Below are 15,369 nucleotides of genomic sequence, written 5' to 3'. Positions count from 1 at the left end.
GCCAAAACTATTCAATTCTGCCCCCCAAATAAAGCAAAACTTAGCCTTCAGAGCTGTGAATTAAAACGAAATTTATCACCAAAAGCTTTCATCTGGAGATTCTACTGGATGAATAACCCTTCTTGTAATTTATTTTTGTTTTACTATGTGTCAAATTTAGAAGAAAAAAATGGTCAAATTTTTATTTCTCCTTTCAAAACAAAACTATTATCAAAATATTTATGACTAATAAAAAAGTAATTATAAAATGCTTAGAATTATAATTTGCCATCTGATGTAATTAACTTCCTAAGACAGGAAATTAAATTTGACATTGCAGTTTTAACCCATTAATCATGCATGTACTTAAAAGCCTATGACAATAACATATAAAACTCTAAAATTTTGATATTCTGGAATCAGTGTGATTCACATGGTTGAAAAAAACGGTTTAAGGTGGGTCCTTGTTGACTGAAAGCATAATATTAATAATTTAACAAAATCCTGCTATTGAGTTCTAGCAACATGATACAGGGAACAAAAGACCTCTTTCTTGTCTGTTAGAAAGCATACAGATTTGACACTGCAGATGTCAGAACACAGGTGAGAGTTAAAATCTTTAGATTTCTACTAATTCCAATGGCTTCCCTGGAGAGTTCAGAAACACTAAAAAAAAAAAAAAAAACTAAGTAAATAAATAAAACACGATGGAGTATTTCCATTTCAAATATAAGGCTGAGTGAAAGAGATTCAAGAACTAGGAATATAGGAATAAAAGACTAGTGGGAAAAAACAGTCAACACACTTAATTTTGGAATGCCCTAAAATCCAAATCTATGCAGTTTTTAAAATGCTGCTTTACCCTGTATAACCATAAAAATATCAATTAAATATGGCTGAAATCATGACTCTAAACAAAAGTACTTTCTGCTGAGTAGCTGTCATGCAGAAACCTGGCCTCTTTAAATATCAAAGTGATTAAGAAAATGCATTGACGTGCTATGGAAAAAGCCAATGTTTTCCAAATCGCATACACAAAATTATTTCCTTCCACTTCCAAGGGAAATCTAGACAGCCAAATCAGAAAATCCCAACCACGGTATAAGAGGCTGACTGACTGATCACTAAGGCAATTCTCAACAAGAGTCTGTCGGTACTAGGTATGACTCTGCAAGCTTTTCGAAATTATGTAAACATGGTTTCCTCATCTGTAAAGGGGAATAATGACATTTGTGCTATTTAACTTCACAAGACTATTTTATGAATCAAATATGGTAGTAAAAGTTAACACTTAATTGAGTGCATAGTATGTGACAGGTGATTCTTATGGCTTTTATGTGTATTATCTCATTTAATCCTTAGAACACCGTTATGTGGGAGGTGCTATTATTATTTTAGAGATGGGGAATCTGAGGCATAGAGAAGTTAGGTAACTAGTCCAAGGAAACTCAGATGTAAAGTAGAGAAGCCCAGATTTGAACCTATGTATTTTGACTCCAGAATCCACTGGTATACACTGAGATATGAAAGACATACAGCACCCCAAAATGTAAGGGACAATTCTAGAATCTATTTATCTTGTCTCATCCAGAAAATCAAATCAGAGCCACCACCAGATGGCTGGAGAAAAAAAAAATATTTGGGTGCTTCAGGTCAACATTTCCAAAAGAAAAGCACTCCGAGACAGGATTCTAAATCATCTTTAAACAAAATAATCCAATTTAGAACAAAGTGAGTGGAGGAAATAAGGACAGACATTCCTGATGAGGCTAAGATCATAAAATCTAGGGTAACTGGGAAGGGTAACTAGGGAGAACAGAACACAGAGCTTGTGACATTTAGGGAAGGAAAGTGTGTGAAATGAGCAGAGAGAGAAGAGCTGCATTCCCCAAAAACACTCAACTTTGATCCAAAAAGTCATCAGATCCAAAGGATTAGTCACGAGGTGATGACTGAAACACCCTGGTTCAGATACTAGGTCAGCCCAGAGGACTCACCACAGAACTAGTTAATGAAGTTCAGCTAGAACAGGGAGTTTCAAGCCTTTTCGACCATGACCCACATAAAGAAAGAGATTTGTCATCATGATGCAGGAACCTCATACCAAAATAAACACATACACATGTAATAGAAAACTAAAACCCAAGTTTTCCTGAAAAATGCACTCTGATATTTTCTATTCTATTTCTTCTTTTTTTTTTTTTTAATGCTTACCAGGTCTTGACCTACAATCTGAAAACACACTGGGCTAGAAGGCCGAGAGCAAGCTGGGGAGCAGGGCCGGCCCCACAACCAGGATAAGAGGAGCTCGTGCATGTGTGTGGTCCGTTCACTGCCCTGTGGGGCTCTTGCAGAGCGGAAGCAGGGCATCCAGCATTGGAAACATTGCCCATACACACTACACCCCTCCTACTAAATCATACTTCAGCCTCCTCCACCCCAAGCCCCTTAACAACAGAAGGCTGCCTGTCCTCTGCACACGAGCCTGACAGGGAAGCTGAGCTGTAAATATCAGGGCTTTGCTGCATCAACTTTCATATCACAAAGCAAGGAGCCAAACTTCCTCTCTCGAGTTTCCAAATAAGTCCGTGAAACGATGGTTCAGGTACAAAATCAAATTCCACTTGGTGCTTAAATTCCTCAGAATTCTAGGCTGCCAAACTGCCTTGCGTTTCTTTGCAATTCCTTGTAAATAATCTTCCTGGGCTCGGTCTCTCTTTATAGACTAAACAATTCAATTGCAAACTCCTCCCCCATGCTTTTTTATTGTTTGCCATTGAAAAGCTCAGAAAAAAAGTCATGAAAATTTTTCCCTATTTTGAAGTTTCTGTAAATATTTTACACTCAGTTGGATTTCTTGTAGACTTTCCATCCAGGAGCAGAAAAGCTACCAATCACTTTCAGATATTTAGCCTGGATGAAAAAAAAGCCTGTAAAGAATTCGTGTTCAGGAGGCTCAGCCCCAAGAGTGAAAAAAGGTGGGGAATACAGGTGCTGGCAATTGTCCCAGAGCACCGGCAAACACAGCAACGAATGAATTAGACGGGGCAGAAACGTGTCAGGAGTGTCAAAGCTTGAATGTAAGTGAGCAGAAAACACCCAGAAGAGTCGGTATCTACATATCAAGCTGTGGAAAACATCCTTGGAAGGATTCATGGTTCTAACACCTGGGAACAGACTGCAGGTAGGTGAAAAGATGCACAAAATCAGGTCACACAGGTAGGAAAGTGGAGGAAAGAGGCAGGGAAATGTCATCTCTGAATACATGTTCTGACTCTGTACAAAAGAAATCTCTATAAACGTCACCATGGTTTTCAACTGCAATTTAAAAACCACAAAAGGGAATTCGATTAAATGAAATCAAATTCAATTTAAAGAAAATATTTATTGATTACGTACAAGGTCTTAGGCTAGATGTAGTGTGTCTTCGAAGGTTAGGAGAGAATGACGGACAGAAGTAGGGAAGAGAACTAAGCTGGTGGAGAAACATCCACATCTAATTACAATGCGGCAGAATGAAGGAAGCACTGTTGCAGGAGTTTAAACCAAAGGAGAGGGTCCAGTAGGTAAGGTTGTCCAGTAGGGCTGCACCTCAGGGCATATGATGCACATCACAAGAAAGATGAAGAGCCTCAGACTCATCCTGCCCCTCACTGCCTCCCAAACCCAAACAATAACAAGAGGTCTTTGGGGTCTAGGTTCTTTAACTGAGCGTAACGTTTTTGGGGGTTCAACCGTGTCTTAGGCAGGATCAGTGCCACATTCTCTCGTGCTACTGAGTAGTGTTCCACAGTACAGATACACCATATTTTGTTTATCCCCTCACCAGTAATGGGCATTTGGGTTCCACTTTGGGGCGATCATGAATAACACTGCTATCAACATTCATTCACGAGTCTTCTTGTGGACATATGTTTCATTTCTCTTGGGTAACACCTAGAAGTGGAATTGCTGGGTCATCAAGCAAATTTGTGTTTAACTTTTGAAGCAACTGGTTAACCAGTATCCAAAGAGGCTGCCCCATTTTACACTCCCGCCAGTAATGCATGAGTTCCCACTTCCCACATCCTCTCCAACACTTATGTTGATTATAGGCAAACTATTGGCTCTGAAGTGGTATCTCAATGTGGTTTGAATTTGTGTTTGCCTGATGACTAAGGAGTGTCCCTTACTGCACTCTGGATTTCACATCCTTAACAACTGGCATTTAACAACTACTGATTTTGTCCTGTCAGTAGATAAAAATGTTTGAGTCCCTTCCATCTTAAAAACAAAAGCCAAACAGCCCTCATGTCTATAAAAGGTGATCTACATGGTTTCCACTTTGTTACAGTCACCTCTTTGTAGCATTCGACTAATAGAACAGTTGCTTTTCTTAAAGAAAAGACTAAACCCCAGAGAAACTCCTGTTGCGGGGATATGTATCCATTATTTTCAGCTTGGCCCTATATATCTCTGAGAGTGTCTTTCATGTGAACGAGTTTTCCAATTCAGTCTCAACCTTCCTTTAGGTTCACTACTTCAGATGCTGGGAAGTCCCTCTTCGAATGTTTGTTTGGATACCACATGGGTATCTTTTTCAATGAAGAACAATGTCAATATCAGGAATAAAAAAGCAGAATTGAATGTCTATATCAGTATCTTCAACTCAGTTTAATAATTAATCCTCATCAAATATATAACATCACAAGATGAAAGGCCCTTATTCAACAATGCTGGAAAACATCTGCAATAGATAATGAAAACGAAGTATTCCCTCTAGAGATAAAGCTGCTTCATCTTAAACCTCATCCATCAATATTCTCCTACTGAGAATTCAAACTCTCAAGTTTCACTTTCTAAACCTACTGACTCTTCCCTCTACTCACACAAACACTTTTAATGAAAACTTCTTTTGCCTCATTATGAAATCTAGTCCTTCAACTTCTCTCTATTCTTACATTCAAATCTTGTTAAAAATTAAAAAACATTTGTGATGGTCAGAATTGTAAGATGGTCCTCAAGATTCCTGCCCCCTGGTAAACACACCCACTAGAATTTCTTCAGTGTGTGGGACAGACCAATGAATATGCTGGGATATTATGAATGTGATTAGGTTACTAATCAGTCGACTCCGAGTTAATCAAAAGGGAGATTATCTTGGGTGGGTCTGACTCAAACAGGTGAGCGGTCTAAAAGAAAGTAGAGCATCAGACAGATGTGCTTCTGCTGGCCTGGAACGCGAGGCAGACAGGCATGTTGCGAGAGGAGGGGACTACATGGCAAGGACCTGAACACAGCCTCCAGGTGCCGGGAGTGGTCCCTGGCAAGCAGCGAGCAAGAAAATAATGACCTAGTCCTACAGCCTCGGGAAACTGATTTTGCCAACAATCAGTGAGCTTGAGGAAGACCCCAGGTCACAGATAAGATCACAGCTCCAGCTAACAACTTGATTTTTGCCTCATGCCACTGAGAACCCACCTAACCTCTACCCAGACTTCTGACCCCAAAACACTGTGTCATAATACATCTGTGTCACCTTAAGCTGCCACGTTTGTGGTAATTTTTTACCCAGCAATAAAAAACCAATACAATAGTTTAAAAATAATATCCTCTTTCCGAGAAAGACAAATACCGTATCACTTATATGTAGAATCTAAAATATGACACAAATGAACATATCTACAAAACAGAAACAGACTCACAGACATAGAGAACAGACATGTGGTTGCCAAGGGGGAGGGGAGGTGGGGGAGGGATGGACTGGGAGTCTGGGGTTAGTAGATGCAAACTATTTCATTTGGAATGGAGAGACAACATGGTCCTACTGTATAGCACAGGGAACTATATTCAGTATCCTGGGATAAACCATAAAGGAAAAGAATATAAAAGAGAATGTATATATGTGTATAACTGAGTCACTTGGTTGTACAGCAGAAATTAACACAACGTTGTAAATCAACTAGACTTCAATAAAAATAATAAATAAAAATAATATCCTCCTTTGCATCTGTGTCACTTCAAGAATAGTTTATCAGCTGATAAAATTGTAGCATGAGTATTTTCACCAAAGGGTGGAAAGAATGAGAAGCCAACAAGAGCATCAGCAGCATTTATAGCATAATTACAACTACGCTTGACACTATTCTTCAGGCACGGCTCAGTTAAAACTCCCTAACCCTCTCACAGTTCTGGCATCAATGGTTACGTAAATGTCACGGTACCTCGATCCTCCAGTGGGTTGCCAGCAAGGTTAATCGTATGGAGTCCTGAGTTGGGATTATGTGCTAGAGCACTGGCCAGTTTTTGTGCAAAATCTCTGCAAGTAAACAAAACAGTCAGATGAAATAACACAAAGTGTAAAACTGCTCAAATAAAAAATTTAAAGCTAGAATAGCTAGGGTGAAATCTAAAAAGAGAAAAGCATTCTTTACAATATTAACCTATATATCATATATTTGTTAAGAACCAATCTATTTACACTAGTTCATATCCTCATTAGAGAGTCTGTAAAGCCATAGCTAGAACATGGTTCATCTTGATCAGTCAAAACCTCATTCAAAAGAAAAAAGAAAATATATAATTGTCCCTTTAAAGACACACTGCAGGATGCTATTAGTAGTACTATTTGGCTCCTTCATGACTTAAAAAACAAATCCTTAACTGAACCTGCTTTTCATGAAAAGTACAATAGGCTAGTCACTATATCAGTCCTAATTCCATGCAATAACCATGAATACAAAACTGATTGCCCACATCATTGAATTCAAAGGCTACAGTTGCTAGCACTATATTTTAACAAAAGTCAAAATCACTATTTCAGGTGTGTTTAACGTAAAATAACGCACTAAGTGCTATGATTATGAAACTGTCAACCCTCCTCATGTAGTAGCAGTAAAGTCTTTACTCCAGCAGATTCAAACTCGCCTGCCCCTGGTAAGGCTTGGGTATTGGTTACTGAACCACTAGATGAAGATTCTTTAAGTGTGAATTTGAAAAGGAAGAGAAATGGCTAGAAGAGCTCACAACAAAGCAGTAACATCCTATGAAATGTGTTATTACTATGACTACCATTAATGATACTAGTAAAAGCTAACACACAGCATCTATAATATGAAAGATACTTTTCTAAACACTTCCCATGTATTAATTCATTTATCCTTACCACCATATTCTATAAAGTAGGCATTATTATTATCTCCACCTTAAAGATGAAGAGACTGAAGCACAGAAAACTGAAACAATTTGCCCAAAGCCATCAGGCATCTGGCTCAAGGGTCCATGCTCTTAACCACTATACTTACGTACTCTCAAAAATACCATGTGACACAACCGCAAAAGATGTTAGAAAATCCTTGACCTTCATGATAATGATGGGGATCACAGGGACTTTTTTTCAGGAGGGAATACACTATACTCTACATGTGAGTAGCCTAACTTTTTTCTCAAAACTATATATTAATTTTAGAGGAAATGGCAAAATGTTTTAAAGCAACACATTCACGTATTCAGGAAATACTCACGTTCTAAGTCCAGCGTTTTCCAACACCAGTTCTTCCAGTCGATTGGACCTACTCACCACCCTCAAGATCTGTTCGCAGACATCAGTGGACTATAACAGAAGATATTCTTTGACCAAGTCATAAGCCTAAAAATAATCTCACTTCACTGTCATAAATCTATGCAGATGCAAAGTTTTAGTTAAATAAATCATTCATTCAACAAACTATGACTCAACATCTACTACTACACACCCTCATGATGAAGGTCCTGGGAATACAACGTAGAGGACAAAGTCTCTGCCTTCAAGAGTGTACCCTCCGGAAGGCAATCAGACAAGAAGGAAATACACAATTATGATAGAAAAATAGAAATATAGAAATAGAAAAATAGAAAGGCCATTTTTGGTAGTGCTATGGGCATACAGAGGCGTATCTCACCCAATCCTGGGAAAACCAAAAGGAATTCCCAAGAAAGTGATATCCAAAATAACGAACTAAAGACTGAGTGGTAGCAACAATGGTGATGATGATGATGATGAGGCTCTCTTTTACTGAGCTAAGCCCTTTACGTGTATTTCATTATAAAACTGTTAATTAAGTATTATTATTCCCTTTTTGTAGATAAGAAAATTAGATTAAAGATGTCATGTGCTTTAAAAGGGAGGCTGAATAACCACTTGATAATCGTTAGGTATTACGATGTTCCTACTAGTAATCTCTAAACTAGGGTAAGGTAATAAGAAAGACTTCAGTAATTAATGGTCTCATGTTAATAAACCTCATGTTTACAAAAATTATGTAGTTGTAAACTTACATCTGTCAAAATATTTTAAATTCTTAAGATATAATGTTAAACGAAAATGCATAATTAAAATAAAATGTTTAATAAAGATTACAACAATTGAAATAGGTAAGGTATGTAGCAAAAGTCTTGAGGGGACTATGAAAAATGAAGAGTTGTGCCCTGGTAGAATTGTGCATAATTTTTTCTTTTAAAGTTTTATTTATTAATGTTTTATATTTACTTATATCCTGCCTTATTCCAAAAGTAATTTAAGGTGGCTCCTGACCTTAAAATTATTTGGACATTAAAAAGTGATATTTAAATGTCATTATAATCTAGGGTCTATTTAAATCCTTTATATTATTTTAAAAAGAGAGAGAGAAATCATTTTCTGTGTCATGCATACAAATGTCAAAGCAGTTTCTTTTCTTAAAATACCACATAAAAATATTATAGTTCTTTGATTTATCAGATCATAAATACCCAACTGGATTAACCATTATGGGAACAGTATAAAATATAGCAAAAGTTCTCCAGTCAAGCAGACTTTAGAAAAACTGACTTGGAAAAACTACCAAGTCACCCAGCATTTAAGGCTGTTATAATTCTTCTGTGCTGCTTGATCCCACTGGGTCTATAACGTTGCTTTCACACTATTCCTGGGCTTCTAATGTGTCCCACAGATTGATGAGGGGAGAGGAAAATTAATTCCAAGTGACCCAATGCCTGCAATTTATATTATGCTGACAGGGGTGATTTTCAAAATGGTGACCCCTTATCAGTATAATTCTTCCTCTTACAATATACAACCAGAGGAACTGATCTTATTCTGTGTCGTCATGATAAAAAGTGATTACTCAGACATGTTTTTGTGAAGATTATTCTAATTTCCAGAAACAATCCATGGTGTCATTACCGTTCCAGGGCTACCTCAGAGCATCCAGAAAAGTAATTTACCAAAGCCAGGATGTGAAGCAGGGCTTTCATTTACCCATTGGGCATAGTTACTGTAATAAAAGTTTTTTTTAAAAATGTATGAAAAGTGTATCCAACTTTTCTTTAAGATGCCAGTAGGGGAGAGGTGTAATAAGTCGTTCATGATTACATTAATTCTGCTACTTTTTATTAAGTGCCAACTACATGAAAAGCATTATTTGCTACACCAAAGAATATAAAGTGATGGACATTTTAAAGAGATACACACAAAACTAGATAACAAGTAAATGTTACCATTACGTTGTCTTCCCCAAATGTCTACTTCATGTTCAGCACTACATTTACAGATTTAAGGAAAATTTTTTTTAACAAATTAATACAATGACCCTCTAAGAGCTTGTATTTATTTAAAAATCAAATGTAGGACTTCCCTGGTGGTACAGTGGTTAAGAATCCGCTTGCCAATGCAGGGGACACGGGTTCAAGCCATGGTCCAGGAAGATCCCACATGCTGCAAAGCAACTAAGCCCATGCACCACAACTACTAAGCCTGAACTCTATAGAGTCCGCGAGCCACAACTACTGAGCCCGCGCACCCCAACTACTGAAGCCCGCATGCCTAGAGCCCATGCTGTGCAACAAGAGAAGTCACTGCAATGAGAAGCCCGCGCACCGCAACTAAGAATAGCCCCGTTCGCCTCAACTAGAGAAAGCCCGTGCGCAGCAATGAAGACCCAACACAGCCAAAAAAATAAAATAAAATAAATTAAAAAGAAAAGAAAACCAACTTTTAAAAAAAAATTTTTTTAAATAATAAAAGGTACAGTATAAAAACTAGAAGAATCACTATAAAATAACAAATGAACTAGTCCAAAATAAAACAAATATGAAAATTTGGAACTAAGAGGAACCACGTACATTATCCACCCAACCATATCATTTTTAAACGATTTAAAAAGACCCAATGATGCTCACTGACTTGCCTAAATTCTAAACCTGAGAGCATTGAGCAAGACCTCAATTCTACTGCTAATTTAATGAGTCCAGAATCTTGGTCCTAATTGCATATTCAGCATATCTTCAAAAAAAAAATCCCTCTATCCCTCTATGTAAATTTAGGATACTGACCGCTAACTGGCTTCATAAGATCAGCATAAAGCACATGTCATATTTTTCCTGTGGTACTTTACACTCAGGAGACTTCTACTGAGCAAGCAGCAATCTCAACAACCCAGAGAATTCACAACCCAGAGAATTCATATCACTTGAGACGAGGTTACTTCTTTTTACACTTCATGTTTTAAGAAATTCACAGAAGGTGTAATGCCTTCCTTTGCCTCAAATAGACCAGGTGTTAGAAAATGTTCTGAGATTGCATACTGTAGAAGCCATCAAAGGGGAAAGTATCATTTCTTTTTTTTTTTTTAATTTCTCTTTTTGGCTGTGTTGGGCCTTCGTTGCTGCGTGCGGGCTTTCTCTAGTTGCAGCGAGCAGGGGCTACTCTTCGTTGCAGCGTGCGGGCTTCTTATTGCGATGGCTTCTCTTGTTGTGGAGCACGGGCTCTAGGCGCACAGGCTTCAGTAGTTGCAGCATGCGGGCTCAACAGTTGTGGCTCATGGGCTCTAGAGCGCAGGCTCAGTAGTTGCGGCACACGAGCTTAGCTGCTCTACGGCATGTGGGATCTTCCCGGACCAGGGCTCGGACCCGTGTCCCCTGCACGGGCAGGTGGATTCTTAACCACTGCACCACCAGGGAAGTCCCTATCATTTCTTTTTAACTTTGAGTAACAAACATGGAAGAATTGCTAGTATTCTTTTTGAAAACTTGCAGAGAGATAGCCCAAAGACCATTTTTCATTTTTAAATACCAAATATTAAAAATATGCACATTTGCATTTTTATGTTTAAATCTCAGTTAATAGATAAGCAGTGAGGGCAATCCTCAAATCCTGTCACTCCACTTCCTGCCATCCCGGGACACCGAAGAAAGCATACAAACACTTACATGCTTTGTCTGGCCAAGACTGAAATAATAAGGTGCATGCTTTCTTCCCTAAACATCTAAGGCAGTTAAAAGGAGATGCTGCCTGGGAGGAATAATGACAGAATGGCAGCACCGGTGGCCTGGTACTAATGATTTGGGACAACTTCCAAAAATGGGATATCCACAACCTCCTCATAGCTCTCTTGTGCCCCATTTTGAAAATCATGGGCTTAGGTGAATGTCTGAATGAACCAGGAAAACTGACTTGGTAGCAAAGCATTGTTCTCTCTGATCCCACAATCCCTGGGCTAATCTACTTCTCATTCCTCAAAATGGCTCCCCTCGTGCACCTGGAATCTCTGCTGGTTCAGTTCTGCAAATGGTCCCCATCCCTGCAAATAGCAATGAGAGGCTTCTGTTCCCAGGTCTCCCATCACGGCTGTCTGTTTGTTCCGTGAGAGGTCACCATCCGTACCTCAATCATCACTGACCTCAGACACCACCACCACCCCCGGCTGTGTAGCTGATACAGTTTCCATAATTCATGCTCCCCCATTTGTTCATTTCTCAGCCTCTTTGCTAATCTGATTGTGACATGCCTGTAATACGTTAGGCATTGTTAGAATTTCTATACACATTATTTACTCATCTCAATAACCTGCAAAATAGTTCTATTGCTATGTCCATTCATTCATTCAGCAAACTCATTTGACATCTATTTATTAAACCAATTTTTACTGTGTAGCTATTGAGCCACAGATTCTGATAAGACATGAGCTCCAACTAGCTCACAATAATAGGGATGCAGGAAACAGAGGCCCTGGAAGGTCAAGTAATGTATCTAAGGTCACACAGCCTTGTAATAAGAGTCAGAATCTGAAACCCAGATTTCTGGGTTTCCAAGCCCACACTCTTTTTGTCTACCACATTGGCTCGAAATAATCCCCAAATGAGTTCTTCCCACGCTCATACCTATAACGCCTTAAGCCACTCACACGCCAGGCAAGTTCAGAGAACCAGCAGGCTGGCCGCCAGCAAATCTCAACCCTCCACTTTCAATAGATCCATGTCTCAATCCAAATCCTATCTCTTCACTTTTAAAATCTTAAACCCCCAGTTTCTATGACCTCTGAAAGTTGGAGGCTTGAATGTAAGAGTCTCCAATAAAACAACATCTAAATTATCTTCTGTGCTAAAATGAAGCAGCAGAAACCTAACTCATGGATAAGCATCTGTCCATACGGCTGCTTTGAATTTGCAAAAAAAAAACCAACAGAGCATCTTATTTCCAATAGTAACACAGACCAAAACTTTGGCTCCCCCATGCCTTATGAAAACTAACAGATTTCACTTTGATTTCATTTTGTTTACATATAAATCTGCCCAAAAACTCATCTAGAAAATTAATGTTAACTATCATAATTCAACCAGACCAACTCTACCTTAGTAACGTTTCCCTAAATTCTCAGGAAGGGAAGCTTTGTGGAGATGGAATGCAAGATAGGAACATAAAACCTGCTATCTGCAGCTGTGCAAATGTAACTTTAACAGTCTTTGCCAACAGAATGAGTGTGTACTGAAGGCTCCATTAATGTGTCTTTCTGTTCATCATCTAAAATTGCCTGAAGCAGGTGAAAACATGAGGAAGTACTTCTCTGAAGCATCTCACATTACAAACTTTATAAAATGTTCTGCAGATCATTTATAAGAAAATATCCCCCTAAGAAATAACATGTATGCAGCTCACCAGTGTGGTAGAAAAACAAATGTGTACTGTGTTTTTATATAATTATCAGGTTTTTGAAATTCAGCAAAGCTAAGCAACATCTTCAGTTACTTACCAGTTTTAGATCCTTAGAGGACAGCTTAGTGAACCACTGATTGTATTCCAGAGCAGCAATGATAGGTATTAGGTCCCTAGAAGCAGAAATAACAAAATACATGAAAGTGCTCTTACAGTAGCCATATTGGCGCTTGACTTTTTAATCCACGACATCCCAGTTTACCTGTTAATTTCTATTATTTATAAGCACAACATTCAGCTATATCTATTTTGACCCCCAGACAACAATTAAATTCTCTAGGACAGATCTTCAGGACGATGTAAGCAGAATTCCTAAAAGTTGAAGGTAAATTACCTCTAGGGACTCTGATTTCTATTTCCAAAGAAAAAGAGGTTGGTAGCAGTGTTTGTTTGAAGAACCTCCTTACTCTAAGAGAAATCATATGTCTAATTCCATACTAACAGGTCCTATTTCTTTAGACTGCTCCTTCATAAATTCTTTCACCATCAAGTATATCATATGCTCTCTAGCTAGAGGAGTTTATACGGCAAGCAAGGACAGTATCTAGCCTGATAATAAGTGACATCGGATGGGATCCCCAATGCTTATTGGCAAGCATCCCACAACCATTTGGTACCTTGCTTGCAGTTCTTAGTACTGATTATACACATGAGATAGTCCAGGTGTTTTTTTTGTCTTATGCTTCATACAAGTTCTTCAGCCATAGAGTGAAGCTATTTGTATCAGAGATCTGCCACCACACTATTTTTCCAGCCCCTCACTCACGCTCAAGCCAAAAAGCAGACAATTCACTACTCACCAAACACATGCAATTTCACAATCAGTTATCTTTTACTAGCGGGGAAGAAGGGTGGGGGGAAGGAATAGTTAGGGAGTTTGGGACTGACATGTACACACTGCTATATCTAAAACGGATAACCAACAAGGGCCTACTGAATAGCCCAGGGAACTCTGCTCAGTATCATGCAACAACCTAAATGGGAAAATGTATCACCGAACCACTTTGCTCTACACCTGAAACTATCACAACATTGTTAATCAACTATACTCCAGTATAAAATTAAAAGTTAAAAAAAAAATTAAAAGTAAAAGAAAAGCTGTGTTCAGCTACGAAAATCCATGTATCTTTCAATGCCTATATCATAATCCTCTCCTCTATAAGTTCCCCCAGGTCACCTCAACCAGCACAATAGTTACACGTCTACTTAGCATTTATTTTATTCTGTCTTATAGTATAGTTTGATGCTTAAACATCTATTCCTTATCACCCCAGGTTGTAAGTTCTTTGAAAACAACATCCCTGTCTCTTCCAGTTTTGTGGCTTCAGGGAGGCCGTATCAGTTTTACCCTCAGGGCATGACAAGCAGCAAATGAACAAATTTTTACTGAAATAGAAATGAAAGGCAGAAGGTGGAAAGAGAACTGAAAATCACTATTATTTCAAGCTTCAAGGTACCAGGACCCATGCTAGGCACTTTACATTTAAATCTCAAACAACAGCTCATTTAAATCTCAAAACAACCCTAGGAGGTATTACTGTTTACATTTTACAGATGAAGAAATAGATGCTCAGAGAAATATAGTGAAACTAGGCCAAAGGGACAGAACTACAGTCGAAACCCAGCCTCTGAAGCACGTGTGTGTAGCTTCATCAGATTTGCTTTAAAAAGTGAAATGAGCACCCACAGGTGTTAGAGAAAACGCCAAGGAATTAGTCTTAGTTATGTGGTTCCACGTGCCATCTTTTCCACCAAAAAGCCTCTTTATTAACTTTGCTAAGTTTTAAATTAAAAAACAAAAACAACAACTCTTCCCATAGTTGTTTTAGGGTCTCCACTCTCTCATCTCTCTCCACCGACCAAGGGCTCAGAACAAGTCCCGGCATTTCTCCCTGACGTCTAATGACAGTGGCAGCTTCTCTGGGAGTGAATTCCACCTTATAATACAGGGCCCCCCATGCCCACGGTATCTGAGAGTCCTCGCCTGTACTTCCCCATTCAGGAACTATGGCAAATCATTCTCATCTCATCTCATCTCCTTTCGTGGATTTAATGTCAAGTAGTGACTACACTTCAGAACCTCTTTATTGTGTATTTTGTTCTGTCACTTGATGTGACTTGAAGAACAGCTGGCTTTTGTCATAATGAATTCATTTCCAGGAGTTGAAGGGCACATCATTAATAGAATCAGGTTTCACATTAATGCAGTGGGTAGGACACATCATCTCTATACATGACATGTAAAAACCTTGAAAATAATATTCTGGTACACTAAAAGTCAAACCTAACACTTAATGACACCAGAAATGTTTGGAGTACAATATTAAATTTTAAAAATACACAGCGTTACAGGTGCATATTTGTGTGATCAGAGCCAATGAGTGTAATTGGTAAAAACTACA

At 38.5% G+C, this 15,369-nt stretch overlaps 1 protein-coding gene across 3 annotated transcripts in view; it reads right to left on the bottom strand.

Annotated features, from left to right (window-relative positions):
- CARMIL1 (capping protein regulator and myosin 1 linker 1) overlaps positions 1-15,369 on the bottom strand; it is a 325,537-nt gene that overhangs the window by 142,826 nt on the left and 167,342 nt on the right. For all 3 annotated transcript variants that reach the window (XM_061195770.1, XM_061195771.1, XM_061195772.1), the window contains exons 9-11: positions 13,005-13,080; positions 7,482-7,570; positions 6,183-6,277 (exon numbers count right to left, since the gene is read on the bottom strand). In XM_061195770.1, coding sequence (XP_061051753.1) covers positions 6,183-6,277; positions 7,482-7,570; positions 13,005-13,080 — 260 coding nt within the window. The remainder of the gene's footprint in view (positions 1-6,182; positions 6,278-7,481; positions 7,571-13,004; positions 13,081-15,369) is intronic.

Source organism: Eubalaena glacialis, chromosome 7 (assembly GCF_028564815.1).
Source record: "Eubalaena glacialis isolate mEubGla1 chromosome 7, mEubGla1.1.hap2.+ XY, whole genome shotgun sequence".
In the NCBI taxonomy this organism is placed as follows: domain Eukaryota; kingdom Metazoa; phylum Chordata; class Mammalia; order Artiodactyla; family Balaenidae; genus Eubalaena; species Eubalaena glacialis.
This window is presented reverse-complemented; position numbering and strand designations above follow the sequence as displayed.